This window comes from Gadus macrocephalus, chromosome 13, assembly GCF_031168955.1.
Source record: "Gadus macrocephalus chromosome 13, ASM3116895v1".
NCBI lineage: Eukaryota > Metazoa > Chordata > Actinopteri > Gadiformes > Gadidae > Gadus > Gadus macrocephalus.
This window is the reverse complement of record NC_082394.1, coordinates 17449200-17477098: the sequence shown is the minus strand read 5'-3', so window position 1 is coordinate 17477098 and position 27899 is coordinate 17449200. Positions and strand designations below refer to the sequence as shown.

At 43.8% G+C, this 27899-nt stretch overlaps 2 protein-coding genes across 2 annotated transcripts in view; both read right to left on the bottom strand.

Moving 5' to 3' along the window:
• The window catches only part of LOC132470081 (dual specificity protein phosphatase 7-like), an 8902-nt gene extending 522 nt beyond the window's left edge, over positions 1-8380 (bottom strand). Inside the window, exons 1-3 of the mRNA XM_060068227.1 lie at positions 7542-8380; positions 5653-6081; positions 1-3676 (exon numbers count right to left, since the gene is read on the bottom strand). The exon at positions 1-3676 is cut by the window's left edge and continues 522 nt beyond it. Of these exons, the coding sequence (XP_059924210.1) occupies positions 3360-3676; positions 5653-6081; positions 7542-7947 (1152 nt within the window). The 5' untranslated portion in view covers positions 7948-8380 and the 3' untranslated portion in view covers positions 1-3359. The remainder of the gene's footprint in view (positions 3677-5652; positions 6082-7541) is intronic.
• Positions 8381-14758: 6378 nt separating this feature from the next.
• The window catches only part of poc1a (POC1 centriolar protein A), a 32141-nt gene continuing 19000 nt past the window's right edge, over positions 14759-27899 (bottom strand). The window contains exons 10-11 of the mRNA XM_060069520.1: positions 24528-24791; positions 14759-15914 (exon numbers count right to left, since the gene is read on the bottom strand). Coding sequence (XP_059925503.1) covers positions 15801-15914; positions 24528-24791 — 378 coding nt within the window. The 3' untranslated portion in view covers positions 14759-15800. The remainder of the gene's footprint in view (positions 15915-24527; positions 24792-27899) is intronic.

Here is a 27899-nt window from a genome sequence, read left to right as displayed (position 1 = left end):
AAAAGGAAAAGGACAAGAGAAGCAGCTTGAAATGAATAGATATCAAATAAATAGAAAAGATCAGTTTACTGAAATACATTTCAATCCTAGGGTGCAAGTCATAAAGTTGGAAAGTGGGATGTGACTTCGGAGAAAGGGAAGTCTGTTCAAGCATAATAGTATTATTCTCGTCTCTGATGCCATTTTAGGAAATGAAAATTGCATATAAACCCCTAACATATATATTTTATAAAGATATATATATTTATATATTGATATTGAAAGGCCACAGGAATAGAGCATAGACATTAATTGAAAACAAAAAAGAGCTAGTCATTATTGAAATCAGGTGGCCTGTTCTTCCATTGTGAACAAAACGGGCATGCTAAACCACAGATGTTTGAGGGCTTGTTTGAGGGGTCGAATGGGTGTGTGCGTTTGTGGGTATGCGTCAGATGACGGGTCATTTAGTGAGTACTAAACAGTCCTGTACATATTTTGGACACTATAGGTGAAATTAAACTTCAGCCCAAAGCAATTGAGCAGGATCTTGTTCTAGTAATAAGGTATATGTATATATTATATATAACAGAGTACAAAAGAATAATTAAAAATTCAGAGGTCTTGGATCTATAAAATACTGCAAAACGGTGTTTGATATATTGCAGAGTAATACAAAAAGACCGCGTTGACCCGTTACAGTAAAAGACAGCTCATTGCCCAGTATGACGTTACGTTCTGATTCAAACAACAGATAACAAACATGTTATTTTACATCATAAGAAGAATCTTTGTCTAAAGTGAGATACAAAGAGTATTGAACAGTCAGCATTAGAAAGAAGTTAGAAAGAATATGTAAGGCCAGCTATGATAAAGCCTGGTCGGATTCAGCAGTCTTCCCTCCTGAAACCCAGTTCTCTGTTTCCGTTTAAGACCCTGTCCACATCACATAGCATCTAAGCTAACAACATCTTATCGTGCTTTGACCCATTTGCTCCCACATTCTGCCACAAACCGCTGTATGTATACACTTGATGTTGCATGTTTACCCCCTCAAATACTAAAAGTGCTTTGGAAATTGTATTAAAGCGGAATGTTCCAGAATGCCTCGGAGGGGGGGGCAGGTTTGTCGGGTCTTCTTAGTTAGGACAACAATTTGGTGAAAGAGGTTGACTTGGCTCATTCAGGCCAGCACTGGTGATGTGGACACGGTCTTAGAAACCTCCCAGCTACATACTGTCCACCACTGTGACCAGTGGCGGGAACAGTAGTTAAAAAAACGATTCTCATCATCCTCCTCCCAAATGGTTAGAGCAACATCTAACCCTGGGGTAACCTTACTGTCAAGAGAGCATTCAGCACCTCTGAGAGGCCATGTAATAGGCCAGCATAATGACTCTTTCACCATTAGCACTGTAATCATCTTTTAGTCTGTAATATTCTATTATATTACATATATAATCTACCCAAGGCTTAAGGGTGAATCGACTCGGACATTAATCGTTTTTCGAGAGAAAGAGGTGATTCTTTGAACACAATGATCTCCTTTCTCTCCTCTCCAACTGCAATGCAGGAGTGGGAAGTGGATTCAGTCGGAGCCTACTCGTCTTAAGTGCAGTCTGTTACTGAGGCCAGTCCCAGTTCTCTGTCCCTCCCTCCCCGATTACTCCCCACTCACACAGGGCTCCATCAAACCCTTACCAGCTACACCCATAGCCTAATGCTACTGATCCCAGACTCAAGCCTTAAAGACAAGACAATCCACCAGCAACCCCAGTCTCTAAACCTATTGGTACCACGCAACTTTTTGGAACATTCTAGCTCATGGACCCAGCGATGGGGCCAAGCAATAGGGCAACGTCATCAGCATAAAAGTGTTCAGGCACTTCTTTGTGCAAGGTTGCTTCGCAAGAGTTTTCCACAAATGTTTTGTGGGAATTTTGTCGTTGTCGGAATTAACTTAAAAAGAAAGACAACTGTACATAAAGAAGTACATTTCTTATTGGAAAGGAAATGAGACGTGTAACTTGAGCTAGTAGCTGCTAGATTCCGTTGAGACATCTGGATCAACCAAAATCCTATCAAGTCCAACCGTATACCAGATGGTGATAAAGTGGTTTAATCTAAGATCAATACAATCATGGCTCTAATTGCAACTCTTAACACCTTAGCCTGAGCACCAAACTATTCAGCTAACCTAGCCTCATGCCATCAGCCTTGAGCCCAGCCAAAGCAGCCCTCCAGCCAAGCCCTCGTCCCGACTCCCTCCCCCAAGGGCCTTCATAGCTGGCGGCTCCTGTCGCGGCCTGGGACTGGCCTCCCCACGCCTCCTCTCTGAATGTCTCTTTATCTGCCTGGCCCGAGCACTGGCGTCAAGTGCCAACAAGTTAATGGCTACGCCACTGTGCAAACTGCATTAGGTCATTACCAACCTAGGGGGATAAAAAACGTCAAAGAAAACAAAACCAACGCAAAGAACGAAAAGAAAGACGACCAGAGATATCCCAACGCCCGGTCGCAGGCCTTGCTTCTTCTTCTTCAGCCTTACAATTTCCTAAGCGTTCATGAGATTGGATTACTCTATATTTTTGGACAAAGATACAATTTTTGTATGCGTATATATAAAGTATACATCGGTACGTCAATGTACACAAGAATAACAAAAAAAATGCATAGACACACACTTATTAAGGTCTGCCCATACATGTTCTGCTTTGTAAGTTACCATACATACATCACAAACATACACACTTTTTGTTAATTCCTTGGTTTTTAAAAACTCCACTACATTCAGTAGAGTGGGATTCCCTCCACTTGGCACCAGTCAACTCAGTGCAATGGCTGAGAAACGTATAGAGGACGACGTCTCATAAATTAAGCACTGTGTGGATTTCCGTGTTGCCATCTTTGTATGAAGCTATCTGTCCTGCTGTCGCGTTCACTCCCTTGTCCCTTTTCCTCAGTCTTTTTTTTCCTCCAGGACGTGTATTGTTTTGTCGTCGGCTATCACGCCTCCCCCATTTTTGTTTGGCCATCGCCACAGCGCGACAATCAGGAACTCAACCGGAACACAGAAACAAATAGCTTTAGCATTCCTCGCCGGGCTCCCTTGGTTCTCGGTTACCTGTCATCAATGACTGATCCTGCCCCTTCATAATGCAACTCCAGTGGCCTCTGGCCACGTCGGGGGGGGGGGGACTAAAACATTCATTAAAACCGGCTGCTCCCTCCTTGCACGCAGCCTGTGTTACCGTGGCAACATCAACACTACCACCACCTCCGCCGCTGCCACCATCTTCCTCGACACTCCCCCTCTCCCCCTCCGCCCAACCTCTCTCCCAGACGGAAAATAGAAAGAAACGCCCTGACGCCGTGGGTCCTCATGTGGACTCCAGGGTGTCCAGCTGGAACACGTTGTGATTGGTCGGCGTGGTGAAGAACAGCTGCTCATTGGTGGGCGAGGAGGAGCGGTTGTCACAGGGGCTGTTGAGGCCCAGCGTCCGCTCAAAGTCCAGCAGCTGGCCCATGAAGTTGAAGTTGGGCGAGATGTTGGACTTCTTGCGCTTGACGAAGTCGTAGGCGTCGTTGAGCGACAGGTTGAGCTTCTGCATCAGGTAGGCCACGGTGACGGTCACCGAGCGGCTGATGCCCGCCAGGCAGTGGACCAGGATACCACACTTCTGAGCCCGCGCCTCGTCTGGGGAGGGGGGGGGGAGGGAGGGAGGGAGGGAGGGAGGAGGGGGGAGGAGAGAGGGAGGGAGGGAATAAAGACAGAAGAACAGATTAGAGACAAACAAGAAAAAAAAATATCTGGCTGTAGAAGCAGTTTTAGAACACGATATGATGACGGATGAGTCATATCCTGCTGTAGGAATGAGGTGATTTCCAGTCTGCAACTTTCAACTTGAAATATAGAATTTGATACACACAAAAAAACGTATGATTCCTTTCTCTATAAGAACCTCAATGAACCCCTACATCGTTTCACACCGACATCTATAGACGACATGCTTTTATTTTGATACGACACTATCTTCATACTAGATCTACCACAAGGTTTACCAAACCCGTACAACCGTAGGTGGAAGCCAAAGATAAGTGCTTCCTTCCTCATCCCTTTCTTCTTCAAAACCTATCCCTTCCTCCATCTCTCATACTCTCTCTCTCACATGTGCCAGCCTGCTGTCACTCTATCTGCCTGCCTCTCTTGTAATAGGATTGGGGTTAGTTGGCTCTCAAGTCAGAACTGCTGAGAGGGATGGCAAAATTCATTTTGAATGTGATCCGTGCTCCCTCACCAAAATAAAAGTACCGGCATACACATTAAAAAAAGACCCTCTTTGTTCTTTAAATAACTTAATTATACAACCATCTAAATCATCTCCGGAGTCAAATGTGCAAACAAGGCCTATGCAAACGGCATCTTATGCCATATCTGATGTTCAGATTCCTGATATTACAGTGGATAGGAAGCGGTTAAAATCTCAATAAAGATTGTACCGTAAATGGGTCTGACTGGTACACAGCAGTGAAAACAAGCCCACAAAAACATTCCATGGCTCATTTAAGCCTGGAACCTTTCATAAATTAGGAATCAAAAGTTTGCGCCAATTGCACTCTAAAGTATATAAGTACTATACAGTCAGAATTTGGTCACAAACCAATTGAAAGGAGCATAGCAGAAACTAATAGCTGCCGCAATAGTGCTTACCATATAAGAAACATAGAGGAAGCATTGATTATTTTGGTCTTGATGGTTTTTCCCATTTTTTGGGGTACATTCTGTGTTGGCAGGGCATGCGTCTAGTTTTCTTCTGCCTCCATCCCTCTGCAATAACAGTTACACCACGAGGGATGTCCACAGCAGAGGAGAACTCATCCAGGTTCAGGGAATGACACTCCTTCCCAGGGTTTGGAGCCAGCCATCTGGCTTGTCTAATTACCACAGCACCAGAGGTATGAGCAATGATTGAAAACAGCGGGCTGCAATCGGTGAAAGGAAAACGTGGAAGGATTTTTGGAAATCTAAAAGGTAGACCCATCATGGTGATACAATGCTCTGTGGACAAGCTGCGCTGCAGCATTTGTACGACCAAACTGTGGGTCTCCTCCACTCTTAAAAGACACATTGTTCTTGAAGAACCAAGCATGATGTTCTTCTCTAGGAATCTACTTCATTCATACGGATTTCAGGGAAAATCACGTCCACTCAAAACCTGAGTGCTGATGCTCTGGTTTTTATCTCTGCAATAAAAGATTAATACACTGTGCCTCGACATGAATACAATATTTACGACCATGTAAGTAACAAAAGAGTCGATTCCGCTCTTCATGTACAGAATTGATCTAGAAATAGGCCTACAGATATTTTTTTTACATAACAGTTTTTCTCTGAATTTGAAACCCGCAATCTGTAAAGCATTACTTTCCTTAAACAACATTCCTTTGCGTAGAGAAAAAAAAGAAGAAATTGGAAACAGAATGAATCTGGAGGAAGACTAGCACAGGTCATAAACATGCACATGTTGACACACACACACACACACACACACACACACACACACACACACACACACACACACACACACACACACACACACACACACACACACACACACACACACACACACACACACACACACACACACACACACACACAGCGGCCCCACTCACCAATGAAGGAGATGGCCTCGGGGAAGAACTGAGACAGGTTTTGACTCCAGTGGTCGGAGATGGGAATCTGCTTGTACTTAAAGTCTCCCTCGTGCTCGAACATGTTGGGCAGGTTGGGTGTCACGTTGAGTATGTACTTAATGTTGTACTTCCCCAACACGTCCAGGTTGGTGGAGTCCTTAGCGCAGCCCAGGTACAGGTAAGGCAGGATCTGCACAGGGAACGCCGGCTGGTTGTTGGGCAGGGGGCTGCCCTCCGACTCGGTGGCGCTGCCGGGCTCGCGGTCAGACTCGCCGTCGGAGCAGTCGGAGCTGATGCGCAGGCCCCCCAAGCCCAGGACCGAGGTGGGCGGGGAGCTGCTGGGGCAGCAGCAGTCCAGGTTGGTCTCGCAGTGCTCGGGGAACTCGGACTGGAACTTGTTGAATCCCCCTGCAGACAGGAACGGTAATCAGTTAGCACGTTGAGATACGCCCCCGCCGCCCACCAGGTGATCCAGATAGAAGGAGGACAGCTTCAAAGGGACACCCTGTTCATTCACACACACACCGAGCGAACAGCAACCCACTGCGGTACAAGACCAGCGATCCATGTTGAAGTTATCATTACTTAAATCGTACTGCTAATATAGATGGGGAATGTTTTATGAACTAAACAAAATATAATAATTAGGTCATAAATATATATTATTATGATAAATCTGTATCAAGGGTTACTTAAGAAACGTTGATAATGTATATTAGAAAACCTATAACAAAGAAAGGATCGGTTCTAAAAAGGTATATAGTGACTATTGAGATTACATATTATGTTAGTTAACCCATAAACTGTGAATGATGGCTCCATTGAGAAAGCATCGACCCTCGGAAAAAAAAAAAGCAGCTTCGAAAGAGAAGGACACTGCTAGAGAGTCTGCTGCAACACTCCTCAGTGGACTTTTTGTGAATGGCAGCCATACTTGAAGTGTCTGAATCGTTCCATAAATATAAATGTATACCACTGGACGATGTCGTACGATTACGGAAAATGTTTTTTTTTTTTTGCGTGGGTCGTTCATGATTAATAAAAAAAAACACAAAGATCTGTGTTTTTGTTTCTCTTCCAATTCATTCATGAAAGAAACTACTGGTCTCTTCCTGCAGGAGCGCCACCCCGACGGAGCCATTTTGAAGCATTAATTGAAAACACATTGAACCAAAGTTTTTACTTGGGGCAGATTCCACAGCTCCTCAATTACCGCCCCCACACAAGCATGTCCACATCATTTCATTCAGTGATTATTTTCGATATAATAGGCCAATGTGTCGTCATCAAATTAGCCTGTCGAATTTCCCCCTATGCGGAAATATTCAATTTAACCACACATGTATCATACCATGACAATAACGCCAGACTAAGTGTAAAATAAAACCACTAGAATATAATGAAACGCTTTATTGTTCTCCTCAAATTTGTTATTACAGCCCATTGTCAAGAGACCAGTCCAAGTTGATTAAGTTTGGACTCCCCGCTGCGCCAGTGATCAAGTCTGTCGCTCGTTATTAGTAATAAAAGGTGCAGTAGACATTAAGGTCACACTTCATTTCAAAATGGGTTACCTGAAAGGTAGCCCCACTACATGAAAGTTATTTAACTAACCAGCCTAATGTGGCCCAAACATTACTTGACTAGATGTATTAAGGTGTTTTAACGTGGGCTCGAAAGGAAAAATAAATAGTTTTCGCTATAACTGTTATTACAGATATTTATGTATTGTTCATATGTTATTATTAAATACAAAAGTAAGCCAATAGTTTGAAATTAATAGAGGCGACACAGTCATTCATAAAAAGAAAATAACCACGCAGGTTCAATTAAATAAAAAATATGTATTTAATTGTGTGTGATCTCACCTTGGAGATAGTACGCCTTGCAGCCATCGTCCCTGAGTTTCTGCAGAAGCAGACCCAGCACGGAGCTCCCTGACCCGTTCTCCTGCCACTCGGACGTCGCCTCGTCGTATAAAACAACCATATCCGTTTTGCACCGCTTCACAAACTTCTCCTTGTCCTCGTTATTGGGGATAATGGACCGGATCGGGAGGTTGCCCTTCTTCAGCCTCCGGAGCATCAAGCCCGGGATGGCCAGGTTGATGGCCGACTCGACGTGAGAGGACTCGTAGAGCTCGTGCGAGCGGCAGTCCAGCAGCAGGAGCGAGCAGCTTGCCCCAGATTCCAGTTCCTCTTGCAGCCATTCCGCGCTCTTACTCGACATCATCATAGTCACGATCATGGAACCGCTCCAAAGATTGATTTTCATCAGGGAAATATTCTTGTTGTCTCCTGGTTGTGACGGCAAAGGGGGACGGGGACCAGAAAAATACCCCCCAAAAAATCACTCCGTCCAACTTCCCAGCTTCTGCGACGGCGGGCGAAACACCTCCAGCGATGTCCCTCGCAGAAGCACGAGACTTGGAACATGCAGGGATTTCTTCGCTTTCCTCCGCTTCAGCCCCTAATACACAAGTGGAGGTTTCATTATACTCTGTGGACGTCCGCTTACCCCCGCAGTCCTAACTTTGCTACGCTAATAAACAGACGTTCCCCTGACAGTAAGCAGTCCTATTGAGTTTTCGGACGAGGTGTTAATATAGCACCATGGTTAGTATTTCTCGTTCCCCGACGGCGCGGATTCTATGGTTCCTCATCTCTCCACTGAACGCCGTGACAGCCGCGGAATAAAACAGGCTCTGCGGGCATGTCATTGAGGTAGAGGGAGGAGCTGGACGAGAGATTTAAAGGCACAGGCACCACAAAAACCCGTTGAGAAGCAGTAGCCTCTGTGCTGATGTTCTTGCGCTACCCATTCAGTAATTATGGACCATTTGGCATTATACGAGCTGTTAGACAGTTAGGCTACACGTGCTCAGTGTTCTGAAAACTGCAAGGAAGTACAGCAACAATAACACAACTTTTGTGATCCGTTTGGTCATCGAGGGCAATGCATTCTTAAATAGACTTGTAACTGGTTGTATCACATCTGGTTTGGTTTAAGGTCACAATGATGACAAATAAATTGGTTCCTTTTCACAGATTCACATATTTTTTAACAGCTGTGAAGAGGAAAGCATTAACATCTTCGAAATTTCCCTCAATTTATTTTCAATGTCGTGAGTTATAAATTCATTGAATTTATTCTATTTAGTTATGGAAGTTGTAAAGGCTATATAGGCTCAATTATAGCTTTTATAGCCTCAACGGTCAACAGTTATCATGAATGCCTGATGAAGACCAATGTAGTGTTTTTGACATCACGGACTGTACTGCTCATCCTGGAAACCGCTTTCCACTCAAGCTTTGGTTTATTTTATTAGGCCGGTCGCCATGGGGATGTTGCATAAGGCACTTTGATAAGAGAGAGGCACATTTTGAAACGTATAGCAGGAATGACCCCTAGCAGGGGTCTGCCCAAAGTATTAATAATGCATTCAGCCTCTGTGTGGTTACACCTCTGTGCACTGTGACACACACACACACACACACACACACACACACACACACACACACACACACACACACACACACACACACAATGATCTAATGATGCCATCAGCAGGTTGTGACAGAGGCTGAGGGTAGCATTTGATTTCCTCACAGCTGCAGGGAAGAGAAGTGGGGGATTCACCAGCCGCAGACAATGGTCCTTTATCCCCCCCCCCCCCCCCCCCCCCCCCAATGACTTACACTCACACACAAACAAAAATTAACACAAGTGCTCACGCAAGAAGCATGCCACACACGCAAAATAGAAATAGTCCTTAACAGGAGGACAATCCCTCATTCTGCAAAAAATTTACGCTGTCTGTATGACAATAGTGAAACTGTACAACAATAGTGAATCTGAAACGTGTGAAGGGAGGGAGGCAGGCCGATGGCAGACACGCAACGGCTCCAATTAGAATCTCCTAGTTCTGTGCTGACACTTCCATCACACTTCCCCAATTATAATGGTGGAAGTTAGGGTGAATTAGGGTAAACACATTCCTGTCAAAACAAAGTAGCAAACCAAGTCTTAGCTGTACTGATTTATTAACAGTGTGCGCTCATGAAAAATGGAATGATCCAAATATTGCAATTTTCTTTTAGACACCGCTAAAGGCTACATAGCACATTGATGAATATTTTATATCTTATTGATTTTTTTATTAATGAAACCATCCACTTATAATGAATGCTTCCGATATTACAAATTTCCCTAGTTTTCTAAATTAATTCGTCTTAGGTTTGTTTTATTTTACACACCGACCAAACGCACGCGCACACACACACACACACACACACACACACACACACACACACACACACACACACACACACACACACACACACACACACACACACACACACACACACACACACACACACACACACAGCCATCAAGAAGATCCAATGATTCTACTGGGGAAAAAAGACAAACCTAAAAACCTTAAGGCAGGGGGCAGCAGCTCTTAACGTCATCATTCAGCTGCTCCAGAAAGCTATAATGTGATTATCTGAAGACAGGAGGATATGCAGTGGTTTACATCAGGCTGTAGCATCACCCTAGCCTGCTCCTCTCTGCTGGAGCTCTGAATGAAAGGTACAACACATCCCCCCGAATAACCCGCGGGTTGAGGTGGACCCCTATATAAGGAGAACCAAGGCTGACGTGTCCTAGTGAGCCTGCTCACACCGAGATGCTCTCGTCTGCAGGGGAAACATTGAATGGGTAGAATGTTTGGGTAGAACACGTACAAAGTGCTCCAACGTCTTCATCTTCAACTTCTCCTTCTACCAAATGGTTCACTAAGTATCACAGCTTTTATTCCTCTCCGGGAAGTTCCTGAAGCGAATTCCGATCAAGTCTCGCTTCCCTAACATCGTACTACCCCTGTCTGACGGAAGACGACGTTGGTACTGTGGGAGACGGTGTGGAGTGGACCCAACATCTGGCCATTCAGTTCCTAGGCCGCTCTGTCTTTTCACTCGACTCGCCCACCTCGGTGGTTGGAGGTGAGCCGCTCCAACGTCTCCCACGCCTCTAATGGCATTTCCTCGACTGCTGCCATTCCAGCCCCCTGATCCCCCAGCCCGACCCCTTACCTCTGCAGGCCATTCATTCAAACAAGCATGTCTGGGAAACACACATCCCCTAACCTCGTGCTCCTCTTTCCCTCTTTTACAAATGGACACAATTTTGTATCCAGATTCATCTTATCGTACCGCGTAGGTTTTACATACAGACATCTTCCCAGCTTGATGGTCAATTACCTCTACCATCAAAGAATGAATCATTTAGAGTCATCAGGAGGACTTGAAGTGCATCTTGAAGTTAAAGAACAACCATACGTCTGAACTCTATTGCTTGGAAAGAGCAACAACGCATTACAATACACAAATAGAATCATCATAGTATATGGCTTCCTTGCATAGGCCTGACTGTTCAACAGAGGGGCAACCATCCTTCAGGTTCCTTAAGAAATGTTCACCATCTCTACATCGACACACGTGGTTTAAAGAAAATCTAAAGACAATCTCACAAGTGACAGTATACCGGCAACAAAGGCGTAAATATTTCCCAGAAGGGCCAGTAGGTCACAGGACGAGTTTCTCCACCTCGGGAACAACGCTTGAACGGCTCTCGAGTTGTGAAACACCTCTACGAAGCAGCAGCGGGAGGTGGATCTACTCCAACATGTACACTATGAAACCCGTGAACCGAGCAGAACCAGTGGGCCGGAGAAAAACATGTGGTACTCTCAACTCAAGGGTGTCTGAGGAGGTTGGATGCTATTAATATTTTAGGAGACCCACACATGATCGGGGAACACAAACACATTTGTTTACATACATTTGCGAGTGCCCTATACATGGGCCTCTAATCTGAACTGTAGGCAGTCCCTGAGCGGCAGAAACCCCCTTTGAAGGTAAATACACGATCAAAGCCTGAGCTGAAGTGTTTGAGGCTTAGCTTTTTATTTGATTATTTTCCTTTTTTTTTTTTGCAGGGGAATCGATTGAAAAGGCCACAGACAATGACGTCATGACATAAAGTTGTATCGTTTGAATGATCAAAGAGTCAGAATTAGATAAATTGAGAAGACATAGGCAATTTACAATACAATTCCTTTACTACATCAACTCCTGACCATGACCCGCAGCCCTATAACTTGATGTAGTACTGTGTGTACAGTTTTTCTCTTATAAAACTTGTCTCACATAGGTCATACAGTTAAGGAATAAAATCGACCAAAGTCACCTTGGAGGACTTTTGTATTCAAAGACTACATCGCACCCCAGAAACATTAGATTAAAAAGGACTTTACTGCACAGACGCAACTTTCACCTCCAACTAAATCTTATCTTTCTGTGTAAACATCGCAGCTTAGTAGGCAAGGCTGTTCATAGGATAATAAAAGATAGGAAATGAGTCATACTTTATGTGGTAAATCTGGCTCATTCACACACACAAACACCTGTGTGGTCTGTCTGTCTGTCTGTCTGTCTGTCTGTCTGTCTGTCTGTCTGTCTGTCTGTCTGTCTGTCTGTGTACTGTACACACAGACAAATGGCATTGTGTCATAATCACCATGACAGCCAAGTTACAGGGCTATAAAACTAAGAGTCCAAAGGTGGCCCTAGAACATATTACACGTTTTCTAATGAGCTCATCTTGGTACAATAGTTTTCCCTTTGCTCCTCTTTTGGCATCATTAATCAAACCATACACTACAAATATGGTGAGTGAAAATCATATAAAACAAATGTTATCAATGCATTTTAATCATACATTGCACAGGTTTGATAGGGGAATTCTCTGAAATTTTAACATTTGAACAGGTTTTCAAAAGAAAATGTGAGGCTGTGGTATTATCCGGTTTGTTTTGAGGGTTGGCCTATTATAAAGTAGGCCATGAACTATGCATGCTCTTCGAAACACACCTTAAAGCATGTTTGAGCTAGTTTCACTTCAAACGTAGTAGGTTATTGTTGTGGTACTTATGAAACTCTGCTTAGAGAGGGCTAGAATAAAACGACTTCTATAAGCAATAAAATTAAGATTGGGCCTAGATTATTATTATTAATGATTGTACACTAAAGGTGTTGACGCAATATTGACCCTTATCAAATCACTGTTTCCAACACACTTCAAAAGCTAAACCGCATGGAGGCAAATATGTCTTAAAAAGTAGTTTAATTAAATTATAGTAATTCTAGTGTTTGTATGTGTGTGTGTGTAAACACACACGCACACACACACTACAATTACTATAATTAAAATCAAGGGATAGTAATAGACTTATTTTGGCCTTATATTGCTCCAAGTAACAATTGTAAGCAGATATCCCTTTTTGATGGTTAAAGCAGACTTTTCCTCTTTCTTTAACATCCAAAAAAGTAGTACAGGAAAAGGAAGAACGAGCCCTACTCTAGAAAACGGATGAAATGGAAAACACCATTGAGGGAGCGAGAGCGTGGGTCAGAGAGTATAGGTGGCCAACGCCAAAACGCAGCCACACACGACAAATTACAGCCCCATCCCCCCCCCACCTCCCTCGTCAAGCACTGGCCAAACAAGCAGAGAGTGGGTGGGGCTGGGGAAGAGGAGGAAGTGAAGAAAGGAGAGCAGAGGAGAGTCCATTGGGAGGAAGGCGGTCTCAACAGGAAATGAGGCACTCTGGCATTCTGCCATGTCCAGCAGCGGCCAGAGGCGGGAAGCTTGCACAACTCACTTCTTTTTCATCATCATTCCTCTTTTTTCCTCTCTTTTAAAAGGTTCTTGTTAAGGTCAACAAGTATTTATAATAGTTTTAAATATTTAGTTTAATATAAGTTAAACTGATAGTATGCTACAGTTCAATTGATGAATTAATAAAATAAATTAATAGAAATATAAAAATATGGTCTAAATGTATGTATGTTTTGGAACACATTTTTAATACATATTATTCAAGTTTCTTCATACGAGTCATCTTGCGGTCGCGTGAATAAGCCAATGTAGGAATGAGCATTAAGTGAGTCGAACTGCCACCTGCATTAACAGTACGCTCCATAAAACCCATCTGTAAGGCAATCTCATACCTTCTCAATCCATAAACCTGGTGGAAGAAAATATCTAAATCATTGTCAAGAAAAAATGCTACGGAAAGTAGACGACGATAAATAATGGTGTCCAACTGCTTAAAAAAAACAGCACACACACACACACACAGATAGACACACACACAGTCAGTGGTGGCTGACTGGAGGAGCCCCTGAACACCAAACATATCCAGATGTACTCCTCATCACCAGGATTAGCACCCCCCCCCCCCCCCCACACACACACACTGAAACACACACACACACGTTACTGAGTTCCCTCTCCCCCTGTTCAACTGCTGCTCCTGGCAGGCAGTCTGGTGGAGGCCCATGCTAAAAGCATTAATTTTTTTTAAAGTGTGTGTGTGTGCGTGTGAGTGTGAGTGTGAGTGTGAATGTGAGTGAGTGAGTGTGTGTGTATGTGTGTGTCTGAGTGTGTGTGTTCGTTCTAGGGGCCCAGACAGGAAGGAATAGAGTGGGCCCGGCAGCACTGCTTCAGAATTCCGGTTTTTGCTTTTTTTATATTTATTTTCCATCAGCACAGTCCTGGTCGGCTGTTAAGAAAAAAGAAAAACAGCCACAAATACTTTCCTGTTAATGATGTCACCCTACGCTTTGGCTTGGGATCCTACTACAGCAAGACGTTGAATCATCTGTTGTGGACGCTAGATGTTTGTATTGTGGTCCAGTTGATGGCGGGGATGATGCAAGGAATACTAATTACAACCAGATCCGTGTTTACGCAAAGGTCTGGCCGAGATCCCTAAACTGCAACATCCGTACCTTCATGACCAATATCTAAATAAAGGTTTGTTTAACAAAGGATAAGGGGAGGACTGTGTACACTTCAGACAGAACCAAGTGAAAGGAGCCAGGATATCTTAAATTAGTTTCATCGGACTGAAAAGACCTGGAGGAGGAACCAGTGAGGTCATCGTTTTGGCAAGGACAATGATAACAAAGCTCTTTAAAACACACACAGACAAAAAAATAGCCAACAAAAAGTCATGTTAAGTCAAAAACGATTTACTATAAAAGTACACAATATAACAAACATGTACAGTACAATTATATACATATTGAAATGCCGCTATGAAACCCTTCACAATCAGGGATTCTGCACCAACATTAAAAATCTCTTTCCCGATCAATAAGAAAAGGCACAATTATTCAAATCATGGAAATTCAAGGCAATTGTTACCCATGTCAACATAAAATCCACTGCCGAAGGATTAGTTGGTTTTGCTTTTTGAAATAATAAATATGTTTGAAATTAAAAATTAGGCCAAATGCCAGATATGTAAAGCTTTATTAATGATAGTTAATAAATAGATTAAAGGGTATTTCAATTGTGAGTTTAATGGAAGCTGAACCCACAAATCTATTTGAGTCTAAGGAATGTTTAAAAAGGTGTTGATGTTCTTGATACAGTAACACTAATTGAAAAAAACTATTTTTTATTTTTTAAAACGTATTTCTAAGTTCACACCTTTAAAGCTACCGAGGCCCGCACACACCAAGATGAATGCCACCAAGTCCAAAAATAGTCATGGGCACACAAGCCGCGATATCGTGGATGTGCACACTTCCCCTCTCCGACGCACCAACGCTTGGCGACAGCTCCTTGCTCAGCAGAAAAGAGTCTGCGCTCAGCACTCTTCTCAGTGAACAAGTCCTCTAATAGTTGAAACCTTCACTCCTATCCTTTAACCAAGAGAGCGCGTCATGTCGTGGTGAACCGCCGATGCGTGTTGTCCAATCAGATAAGCTTGTGCGGCCCATAAACCCGTTCAGGAAGTGCGTCTCATGTATGTGAATTGCACACAGGGCGTGTTTTATTTTCTTAACCGCTGAGCGATTGAGGACCTCAAATGGCGCCCTTACGTGCTAAAAAAAGTAGACGGGACTATTTGAAGTGTGCATGTGTCGCACCAACTGTGCTAAGACCCACTGTGTACCAACCACAACATTGTACATGCTGCCAATCTCAGGTAAACCCCCCCCCCTCTCCCTCCGTCCATCCCCCCTGTCCCTCCCTGCTGTGGCGGAGGACTACCCCTGGCTGTGGAGCTGCTGCTGCTGCTGGACAATGCCCACCTGGTTCTCCAGGCACTCCTTCAGCTTGTCCTCCGTCAGGGTCAGCCTCTGCTCCAGGATGGACACCGTCTGCGTGGGGCGACGGGTAAAGGGGAGGGCAGTGAGGGGGGGGGGGGGGGGCAGAGAGGGTAACAGAGGGACAGAACAATGAAGTAGGACAGGAGAGAAAATGAGGAAGAGGTTACATATGACGCCTTTTAAACTGTCTGAGGCTGGAGATGGAAAAACCCACTGCGCTTCATTGATCCTTTTCTCTCTAAAAGTGAGTTACATGGGAGCTTGCTTACAGATATATTCCCCCTCGACTCTTCCCCTTTTCAATGAACATGAATCGTTTTCTTCTGAAGACCGTGTCTGCATATTTCCTTGCAATAGCATACGCAGTAGGGCCTGCGGAATGGAAACACACCGGATAACTACAACTGCAAAAAAGCCAGGCAGAAGATTACGTACGTGGAATTTTAAAGGCCACATTTGATCTTCCGAAATAGAGGAGCACAATGGATGAACGATGAACACTGTGTTGAGACAGACAGTCTCCCAACAGCACGCCTGGGCATCGGGAGGTAAAGACATGGTGGATGAACTCTAGACGTCTGAGACGGAGCGGAAGTGTTCATCTACTAAAGTGTGGGGTGGTGAGGGCAGGATAAAAAGGTTATCCCTGGTATGGAGCGGAGGAGGAGATGAAGGACAGCGAGGCAGGGATTAGTCCAGGAGAAGCAAAGGAAGGAGGGAGGAGGGGGAAGGAGAGATAAGATGGATGGACGACGCGAGGAAGGGCTGTACAGAATCAGCCTGACAGTAATGCACGGGTAATGTGTTTTAGCCTTTATAAGAGAGGAGGCAGCTAGCGCTACTTGGTGTGTGTGTGTGTGTGTGTGTGTGTGTGTGTGTGTGTGTGTGTGTGTGTGTGTGTGTGTGTGTGTGTGTGTGTGTGTGTGTGTGTGTGTGTGTGTGTGTGTGCAGACATACATGCAAGACAATTCATCAAATTATTGTTTGCTGTATCCAAGCACAAGGGTCTGGCACCCTTTAACATCACAGGTTTGTGTTCTGAAGCCCAAGGTAATCGGAGTCGTCCGGCGATTCATTTGAAGTAGAATCTCATTCATTTTTCTGCATATCTACAGCTGATGCAGAACATGGAGAGAAGGTGTACAGGTTGATTAAATACAAGTAAGTAAGTTCTGTGTGAAAAACAAAGCAAACAAAAAGCAAAACAGACCTAACAATATAAATAGAGAAAATTATTGTTTCATAGATATCAGCCCCATCAGTCCCACCTGTCTGCTTCGTTTTTAATTAAAGTAGAAAATAATTAAGAAAAATAAGATTACGTAATACAAATAAGAGGACCAAATTATTCAGGAGTACACGTCTATGCCTCAAAGTCCAGCCGAAGTGAACTTGTAATGATTCTGCCTCAGCAGTCCGGCCCTTAAACCTTGAAAAGTGGCCCTGGAATCACTACAGCGAAACGTCCGATTGGTTTTCTTCAAATGTCCTCCATTAGCGTGTCTGTCCACAGTGTAATTGTTGCGGGAACAAATTAGATTTGCATGTGCAGACAGCGAAGCGGTTGGTTCCCATAGCAACAGTAACAGCTCGAGGGCCGTAGCTGGTTATGAATTGTGTAATTATAGGCGTTTGCCCGGATGTCGGACCTGGTAATGGGTGGTCTCAGTTTTGGTCGTTACCTGCTCTCTTTTGTCACAGTCTCGATCCGTTGAGGGACAAAACAAATAGCTATTGTAGCATTTTAAATCGTCGAGACAAAAAAATAAAAATAAAGAATAAAATAAATCAATTGATGTGGATATCCATTGCATGCATGTGCCATTTATTTGACAGGCCAGTCTGAATATGCTGCAAATCCGGCTCAATGGTTAGCCAAGTAACGACTGCAGTCATTGTTATTTAATTAACATTGCTCTGAGGATGTTTTAAGGAAGTAGCACACCATTTCCAGTGGTACCTCACCTGTATTATCGTTACATAACACAATGAAAAAGGGAGGCTGCCCCGCCCACTCATTCACAATGGCTGACAGATGTTATGTCCGGCCTTAAGCTCGAAAAACTCTATATCTTGTATCTATATCTATATCTATCTATGTACGTTTCAAATCCTCACTGCCGCGACGCCTCGTAGGACCAGTCGTAACAGAAGGTTCTGATAACCTTCAATCTGTTTGCCAGAAGCTTGTCAATCCTGAAAAGTGCTTTAAACTACTTGAGGCAGTAAAGGGTCCCACCTAATGAATTAGAAGTATGCTGAAAGATAAAAGAGGTGACAGAAAAAGGTATATCTAAACAGTAAGCTTTGGTAATCAGGCTCGATCAAACAGCTGTCATCCTGTATTATTCCTCCTTTACAGAGCATGTAAGTTAACACTCTGATGAAGCCTGATACCATTGAGGAATCCAACCAGAATCCCCCCCGCCAAAAGGAATCAAAGGACTATGTGGTTTGACAAACATCTGACGAAATAGGCTGATGTTATTGAATTCCTAACATTTAGATATTTTGTTTCTCTTTTTACATTCTACACTGAGTCTTGAATGATGAGTCTCGTCTTTTGTCAGATTCCTAGCAATGTCTGGACTGCGTGCCTTACTCACTGAACATATTGTGATGCGTCATGACATAAATATTAGTCTGGGCCACATCAACGGACCACATGAACACATGGGAATGTCACACAACGTTTACGCGTCAAAACACCAACCGCATATGAATGCAGCATCTCACACTGCACCCAACCATCCGACATTAAGCCGTTTGGATGTATGAACGGGATGAATAATGAATTCAAACGTCAAATTATCACTCAAGCCTGCCCTACATTTACAAGAGTAGCAGCCTAGTATCTCATATCTCATGAAAACCCACACGGTGGATTGAGGCTCAAACACAGATAAGAAAAGGACAAGAAACAGAGATGGAGAGAGAGAGAGAGAGCCACAGCGAGAGAGAGAGAGAGAGAGAGAGAGAGAGAGAGAGCCACAGCGAGAGAGAGCCACAGCGAGAGAGAGAGAGAGAGAGAGAGAGCCACAGCGAGAGAGAGAGAGAGAGAGAGCCACAGCGAGAGAGAGAGAGAGAGCCACAGCGAGAGAGAGAGAGAGAGAGAGCCACAGCGAGAGAGAGAGAGAGAGCCACAGCGAGAGAGAGACACAGCGAGAGAGAGAAAGAGAAAGAGAGAGAAAGAGAGAGAAAGAGAAAGAGAAAGAGAAAGAGAAAGAGAAAGAGAAAGAGAAAGAGAAAGAGAAAGAGAAAGAGAGAGAGAGAGAGAGAGAGAGAGAGAGAGAGAGAGAGAGAGAAAAGTGATATAACCCAGTCCTTATGGACCAACATACAGAAAACATCACGACTTAACAAAAGCACACAAGGGGAACACTGATCGCCACCAGGTCCTCTCTGGTTCATCACCAGCAACCTTATCCCCCTGCTACAGGGGAGGGAGAAAATAATAAAAACGGCTTGGAGTTATTTTTTGTTATCATCCCGCGCACTGTGGTTGTAGATCAATAATCCTCTGTTTCAACTGTGTGTGTGTGTGTGTGTGTGTGTGTGTGTGTGTGTGTGTGTGTGTGTGTGTGTGTGTGTGTGTGTGTGTGTGTGTGTGTGTGTGTGTGTGTGTGTGTGTGTGTGTGTGTGTGTGTGTGTGTGTCCCCAGGCGAAGGACATTTTATACAGGCCTATAGCTTTCATCTTGAGTAGAAACCCAATCTCTACGCTCCCGAAATAGAATTTCCAAGTTCTGTGCAGAGTCCATATTATCCTACACAGGGACACACACACACACACACACACACACACACACACCGCTCCAAGCACTTCTGGCCCCTGTTACCGTGCCGATGGTTACACAGCTGCATAAGCCACATTTCCACGATCCCATGGACAAATTACGGGACAAACCTGCTTTGTGGGGTTAACCTTGTTTTTAATGGACATCGGACTACTAGAATACCAAAACCAAACCAAAAGACTGAGACAGATGTGACGTATGATCATGAAATATGGTTTGGCGGTCACTTGGGCATTCTTCATTAAAACAATACCATTAAAACCATAAATTAGAAGGAGAGTACAAGTGCTGCCTCAGCGCCTGGCCAGCTGGGGCCACAGCCACAGCACAGAATGACGCCCGCCAAACTCAGGACAACATACATCTGACACAAACACACACACACCCCGAGCCTGTGAAACCCCATCCTGAGAGTGTCTCCGACCCGCGTGGGCGGCTCAGTCGAGTCATCCCTCCGTACATTTGTGCTGCCCTTTCCTTCAGTGGTAAATGGCATTTTTCTCGCCCTTTTCTTGTTCGGCCACTCTACTGTTTTTTGCAATTAACACACACACACACACACACACACACACACACACACACACACACACACACACACACACACACACACACACACACACACACACACACACACACACACACACACACACACACACACACACACACACACACACACACACACACGACACACACGACACACACACACACACACACACACGACACACACACACACACGACACAAGTCAACTACCACGTGAGCCGGCTATCCCTCCCCTCCTCAGTCGTGTGTATAGCTGGTTATATTTTGTACTATTTATTATAGTTATATGCTATACAAGTCTTTGACAGGATGGGACTTACAGTGAATTCAGACGCACGGTGAATGGATTTGTTTTCTTAAAGCGCTTTTTGTTGCAAGTTGCGACGCGCTTCACAAATTTATTCCTCACATTCACCCAGTGGGGAAAACTAACAAATACAAATTACTTCTTCACTATTTTACTACTAAAGTTTTTTTATTAGCTTTACTCCAATCCATTTGCAGAGGACTCATCGTTACACGCTAAAATCCAGCTACGAAAGTATTATATGCATTTTTTTATCCTGGCAGACTTCTGTAGTTTTTAAAGTGCTATGGATCGATCGATGAGCTGCCCATCTTACTGACGAGTTGAGGCACATCAAGCACATATTTCATGTCAACTCACAAACGCATATCGTAAGCTACGGCAAAAGCAGCAGTATGAACGCATGGTTCTCATCCGCTAGTGCTAATGCAGCTAGTGGAGGACTACCGGAGACAAACATCCGGACCAATAGTTTTCGGAAAATCTTTACCTAGAATTTTTTACTTTTATTTATACACAAGTACACTTTCACCAAGATGCATACCTGAATTACTTAGGTACATTGTATTTGAACATTATGAACGTTTACTCAACAAATTGTTTTACTTACTTTTACAAGTCACAATCATCCAAGTTATTGTACTTTTACTCTAGAATGACTTTTAGCAGTTTATACAACACTGCATTAATATGTTGGCTTCATAGCTAGTTGTACTGACTGCTTCACAAGCCAACTGTATAGCCAGTTGTACTGCTTATCATGTCAACTGCAGATCTAGTTGTATCGCTTCATCAGCTGCATAGCCAGTTGTAGTGCTTCGTCAACTGTATAGCCAGTTGTACGGCTGAGCACATCAACTGTATAGGTAGTTGCACTGGTTGGTATGTCAACTGCAGTGTTTCCCCTAGATTTTTTTGTTGAAGTGGTGCTGTGAGTTGGTAACCTAGCAATGCTAGGGGGGTCCGGGGGCATCCTCCCCCGCAAGAAAATTGTGGAAAATAACCCTTTAGGTTGTTACTTTTTGGGGATTTTTTGGGGAAAAATTTACAGATTGAGCTTACAAATATGACATAACAACCAAGAGAGTGAAGGTAACTGCTGACCCCAGATCATTGGGGTCAGAACTTTTTTTTTGCAGTGGCTCTGCCAATCCAGAAGTGCCGGTGCGCTGCTGCTGAATGCATAGAGGGGAAACACTGCAACTGTCAGGCTAGTTGTACTGCTTGGTATGTCAACTGTATAGCTAGTTGTACTGCTTGGTATGTCAACTGTATAGCTAGTTGTACTGCTTGGTATGTCAACTGTATAGCTAGTTGTACTGCTTGGTATGTCAACTGTATAGCTAGATGTACTGCTTGGTATGTCAACTGTATAGCTAGTTGTACTGCTTGGTATGTCAACTGTATAGCTAGATGTACTGCTTGGTATGTCAACTGTATAGCTAGTTGTACTGCTTGGTATGTCAACTGTATAGCTAGTTGTACTGCTTGTACTCACTTCTCAGCATGGCCACTGTTTATCTACTGCTAGCCCATTCAGTGCCTCTCAAGGGAATGAACTGAATAATGTACTTTATATCAGAATATCCCCACACAAGTACTTATAAATACCTGTTCGTCTAATTTTCTCATATGTCCCTCAATACAAACAGAGAGAGGAATATGGTGCCATTGTGAGTTTTTTAATCCTTGAGCGGAGCGAGTTGGTCCGGTCAATTATATGCATGTCTGTCAAATTCACATTCCAAAGCCAGAGGAGCCGTTGCAAGGAGGGAAACGCTCTACTTAGTCAGTGGTATGATGATAGGCCACCAAGATCAGGTCAAAGTGAGTTTAGAAGGGGGCGCCATTACTGAGCCATGGATAAAGCAAACACGGACGATAGAGTCCTACTTCATCATTACTCTTCCTTTGGGGAGCCATGAGCCTGGTACAGGAGGAATGCAGTTGGAATGTATGAAATGCTGTATAAACATACAGTACGATGCTTTTGGGATAGTTGTATGCAGCCGGGGTCAGGGGTTAGAGGTTAAAGGCAACCCCCCCCCCCCCCCCCCCCCGCCCGCCTAAGAGGTCTGCAAGACAGCCTGTCAGGCACAGAGCCACCATTAAATACTTCCATGTGCTGAACTTCAGCACACACACACACACACACACACACACACACACACACACACACACACACACACACACACACACACACACACACACACACACACACACACACACACACACACACACACACACACACACACAGAGAGAGAGATGACGATGGTAGCTGTGGTATTTCAACTTTTTAAGAGCCAGTGAGTTCTCCAACTGTTTCTGTATGAATGTTGTCCTTCCCTAGGGGTACATTCATAAACTCCGGTCCATCCTCTTGCATACATCATCTTCCTCAATTACTTTCTTCAAGCAGTGCACATCATTCTTTTCCCGTTTACCTAAGAATCATAGGATTCCATTTGTAATAGTTGTTTTTAGTCGTGCGCAGTCGAGGCTCATCGTAGGTATTAACGGAGTCCTCAGAATTGGGTGGGTTGCTCATGTTACACGGCTCTGCTAATTAATTGCTGCATTTGTTTGGTCATTTTATAGTTCATAAATAATAGTAGCAGATAACGCATATTGGGACAGTTTAACAAGGTGAGATGCATCGTATACTGGCAATGAGCCCCATCGAACTATGAAACGTTCTTGGTGTTTCTTAATACCGGCTGGTTAAACGCATCAACAGATACGAACTGTGATCTTCTGCCACGTAACCACTTTACATATAATTTGCCTGCATAGACATAAGTTGCAAAAAACATTACCCAATAGTTTCAACAGAACCAATCAGAAGCAGCCTCTGTAACAGCCTTAAAACACGACACTGAGAAAGCCACCCCAACACGAGTAGAAAATAAAACACAGAGCAGGAATTAATAAGAAGCAGAGCATCTATAACTCTGTTCTGGTTGGTGTGCGGTTGGGTTTTCTGTTCTGATTTATTTTTAGGTCTGACCCTGGAGGCTTTGGTTTGGTCAGGCTTCAAACTGAGCATGCCCTTTACAAAGCTCCTGAAACGTTCATAAAAACAACACGAGCAGAACGCACACAGCCAGATGTGTGCTACCTGTCCTTGTTTAAAGAATAGAGAGCTGCTAAACTGTTATTTATGCAAATTTGGTAAACTAAATGTTTCTCTGAAGCAAAATGCAGAAACTTAACCATTTCAGTCAGCTGACAGAGTCCAGTTATTTAGAGTTTGCAAACCTATACTATGGCCGACATTGTAGTCATAAATGTCAGCAGTAATATATCCTTTAAAATCGCTTTCTATTCAAGTGAATGTTGAAATACGCAGTGCAATAAAATGAATTGATTCGACCAAAGCACAAGAATGAACGTCAACGTCAAACATAAACCTGCCAGAAGTATACGACGACCAGTATGTGGCTATGAGAAACGGATGCAAGCCAGTCCTGCATACCCACTACATCCATATACCCTGTTTCTGTGAATAAGGTTCTAGACGGTCAATGTATTGGGAGGTCACATCTCACCAGAATGAATCTACAGTGTTTATAAGATATATAGAAATCAGAAGATGTATAGCAATTTCATCAACTGGAAAAGGATAATAGCATATTGGTTTAGAAAATAGCATAGGAGCTTGGGATTAACTCAGGCTACCGGTTGGAATCTATTAGCAAGCTTACCCCAAAGTAATGATATGAATACATTTTGATGAATGAATGAATAAATAAATAAAAAATATATAAAGGCTTTACACAACACCCACTCTGCAGTTTCTTTGCTTCGGAGCATCCAAGCCCTTAATGAAGGCCAACTGACAAACAGTTCATACCTTTTACTTTATTTAGTATATTGTGAGAGTACCGGTAAGGAAGTACTGTTACCTTGAGTCGCTTGTGAGATACTAAAAATGACACATCATATCCGGATGTGGTGTAACAGAGGGGAGTGCAGACGGACTCCCTAACCCTAACAGAGGGCCTCCAGAGAGACTCTTACCTGAGTGAGAATGTCCAGTTGGTTCACAATGCGTTCCAGAGTGCTCGACAGGGCTGAAGAGACCCCGCCGTCAGAGGTCTGGGTCTGGGCTTGGTGCTGGGGGCTGCTGGCCCGGGCCTGGGCCTGGGGTGGGGGCTGGTGGGTGCTGGGGGCCCTGATGGACTGGGAGTGGGCGGTCTTGTTGTGGCTGCTAGGACCGGGGTTGTGAGGGTGGGAGACGGTGTGCCAGTCGGTCGTGTTGCTGACCTCTGCCACACTGCATGTCTGAACAGTAGAGAAGAGGGAAGAAAGAGAAATACTGTTTGAGGATGTTTTTGACGGATGGGGATGGTGAACCTCTGCTTATGAAACTGTATTTTTCTACTAATCCAACACAACATAGCATGTGGATAGGTTCCACCGCTCACCAATGACCACCTGACCCATCAGCTAATGCATTATGGACCAGTAACCATTAGGAAAGGAACGCAGCCATTCATTACTGACGGATCACTACTGGCTGCTGCTCTACCGTGGCCAAGGAAGGTCAGGTCTCTCCGGGTTGCGTTAGAGAGAACTACAATTAAAAGCACATGGAATGGTAACCGCTCCACCGCGATGACAGCTACATGATGAGTCGGTTTATGTTTCCACTCCTCTTTATTCCCATTTCTCCTCCGTCTCCTCTGCTTGTTCTGTGCACGTTTGGTCATGTCTGGAGCCGACCGCGCTCTCCTCAGCGTGATGGGAAGACAACCCTTTTTGACTCATAATGCCAGACAGGGAGTCTTGTTTCCACACACACAGCTAATACGGATTAAGACCACAGCTTTGGTGTCAGAGGTTACTCATATTGACAGGCTGAGCCGTGTGTCCCTGTCTCATTACCCACACATCTGCTGAGGAGGGAGGTCGAAGCCATGGGTCAAGGTGAAAACCAAGGGTTTGTTCAAGATAAAAACACGCTTGTTTCATACCACAATTGTACTGGAAAAAGACCACCATGGAGAAGGCTAAACTGGTTAAGAAGATCAAAGGGTTAGGGTTATCCAAACTTTATTTTTTAAGTGCCATCACATTATCAGTGCCATGTTATTTCATCAAAACAAACCAGAGCATATGTTTCATGCATGTACAACCTTACTAGAGTAAAATACTTAAAGTATATGTCACCGTTTTACTAGGTCAGGAACCTTTTCAGCTGACAGAGCCATTGCAAACTTGAAACTGAATACCTTTGTTTTTGCTTCATAGGAAGATATCAGTTCATTTCAGAGAATACATGACTAATGACAAGACCAAGAATGACACCTCATTGTATTTCTGGCACTTCCTTATCTACTCTGAATAAACGGTAAATTGCCCTATAAATAACCCTAGTGTTGTTAGCTTATCCAATTGACAACTGTCCAATCAAAAAGTAACCCATTCTTTGGAAAACAACATCCCCAAAAAGCACTTCCCAATAATGAATTAAAGAAAGGTGCTTTGTTGTCAAATCACAACTAACTTTGTAAATGAAATAGATTCCACAACTCCACTCCAGAGGAGGAACCTGAGTCTAAGGAGATAATCCTCCTACTTCCTGCTATATCTGGGTGAAAGGCAAACACAAAGTAGTGGATTAACAGTTTATACTGATGAAAAAGATATGGGTGGATGGCAGTCATTAAGAGGTTGAGGTAGATCATTTACCCATAAGCCACACCGTTTACACTAAACCCAGAGAGGCCAAGCTCCTCCCCCTTCGTCATGGAACACATTGGTAAAGTGATATTAATTGGGGACAATTCAGGTGTGGTTTCGGCCAATCACAGCAGCACTGCCTATGACTCAAACGTATTTGCTTACGGAAGAAAAAAACCCCAGACACAATAGAATGCAATGCAGCGCCAAGAAGCACATTCTATTCAATTTTGAAGCACGGCACTCTTCATTTCAGGTCCAGTCATCAGCCGCTGAACATCCTTAAATTGTCACGCTACTAACTGCTTTAGCATAATAATCAACTTGTGTCCAAGGGACACCACACCTCGTTAACCGTTTACTTTCTCAAGGTACCAAATACGTCAAGTCATTCACCATTTTGTACAAGAACAAATTTCACACTTGTTTGACTTGGAAAGAGTCAGAAGAAAGAACATCTTTCGTGTGGCGGTAATACATAGAAAGGAGAGGGAGCGAGTGAGGGAGAGACAAATTATCATTTGTGCTGAGCCAATAACGTCCACCAAGACCGGATTGACTCTTGTTGAGTATGACTTTTATAGCTTTGTATTAAAACAGCTGCTTAAACACACAAAAACCCGTACAGACAACCTCTCCGCGTTTACACACACACACACACTGCACTCGTCACTACAGACACAACCGCAATCATTCAAGCATAAGCATACATTAATGCTCACACACACACACAATGCTACCACCACCACCCTCTTGATGAATCACCTGGAGTGGAAAAACCAACAGTGGAAAATTTCCTCGGGGCCCAAATGAAACTCTTGGTTGGACACAGCTAGGCATCAATACAGCCAGTTCACTGCATACAAAAACTATTCAACACACCATGAATGCACACACATACACATGAGCAGACACACAGACACACACATACCGAATACCACACACACACACACACACACACACACACACACACACACACACACACACACACACACACACACACACACACACACACACACACACACACACACACACACACACACACACACACACACACACACACACACACACACACACACGTCTGGATTTGTCTTTCCATTCTCAGCACAGGCTGAGTTACACCGGTTTGTGTCATAAAGACAGAGAAGTCACACAATCTGCTTTCAAACTCTTTCCACCAGTTTTGAGTTCGATCCCCTGACTGAGCAGCCTACCCCGTCATAGTACCAGGGGCTAGTAGTGAATTAAGCCCGTTCACACAGGATAAGGGCTGTTCAGACATTGAACAAGAGCACAGTGGCTGTACAGGTATGAACTAAAGAGACACGACAAACTCTAGGGGACTAACCATAAAGAGGAAATGCAACAGCCGGCTTCTCATTGCCTTGCATGTTATTACTTGTGTTGCACCTGGTGGAAGGCCGTAGCTTCACAGGATATATGCTAGCAGCACCATACCAAGCACAGATGTTAGGAATGCAAGTAGGAGAGTAGGAAAGCAGGAAAGTTGACACTGGAGGTAAAATTGTTTCTCAATCGCAACATCATCCGTATCAGCTATAAGTGTGTTTGTATTTTATAAGCTAAAATAAGAACTCATTACATAAACACTCATTATGCAAGAACCAGATCATCATCAAAACAAGACATAAGTACTGACTATAACAAATTTATCCTGAACACCTTCTAACTGGAAACACAGTGGTA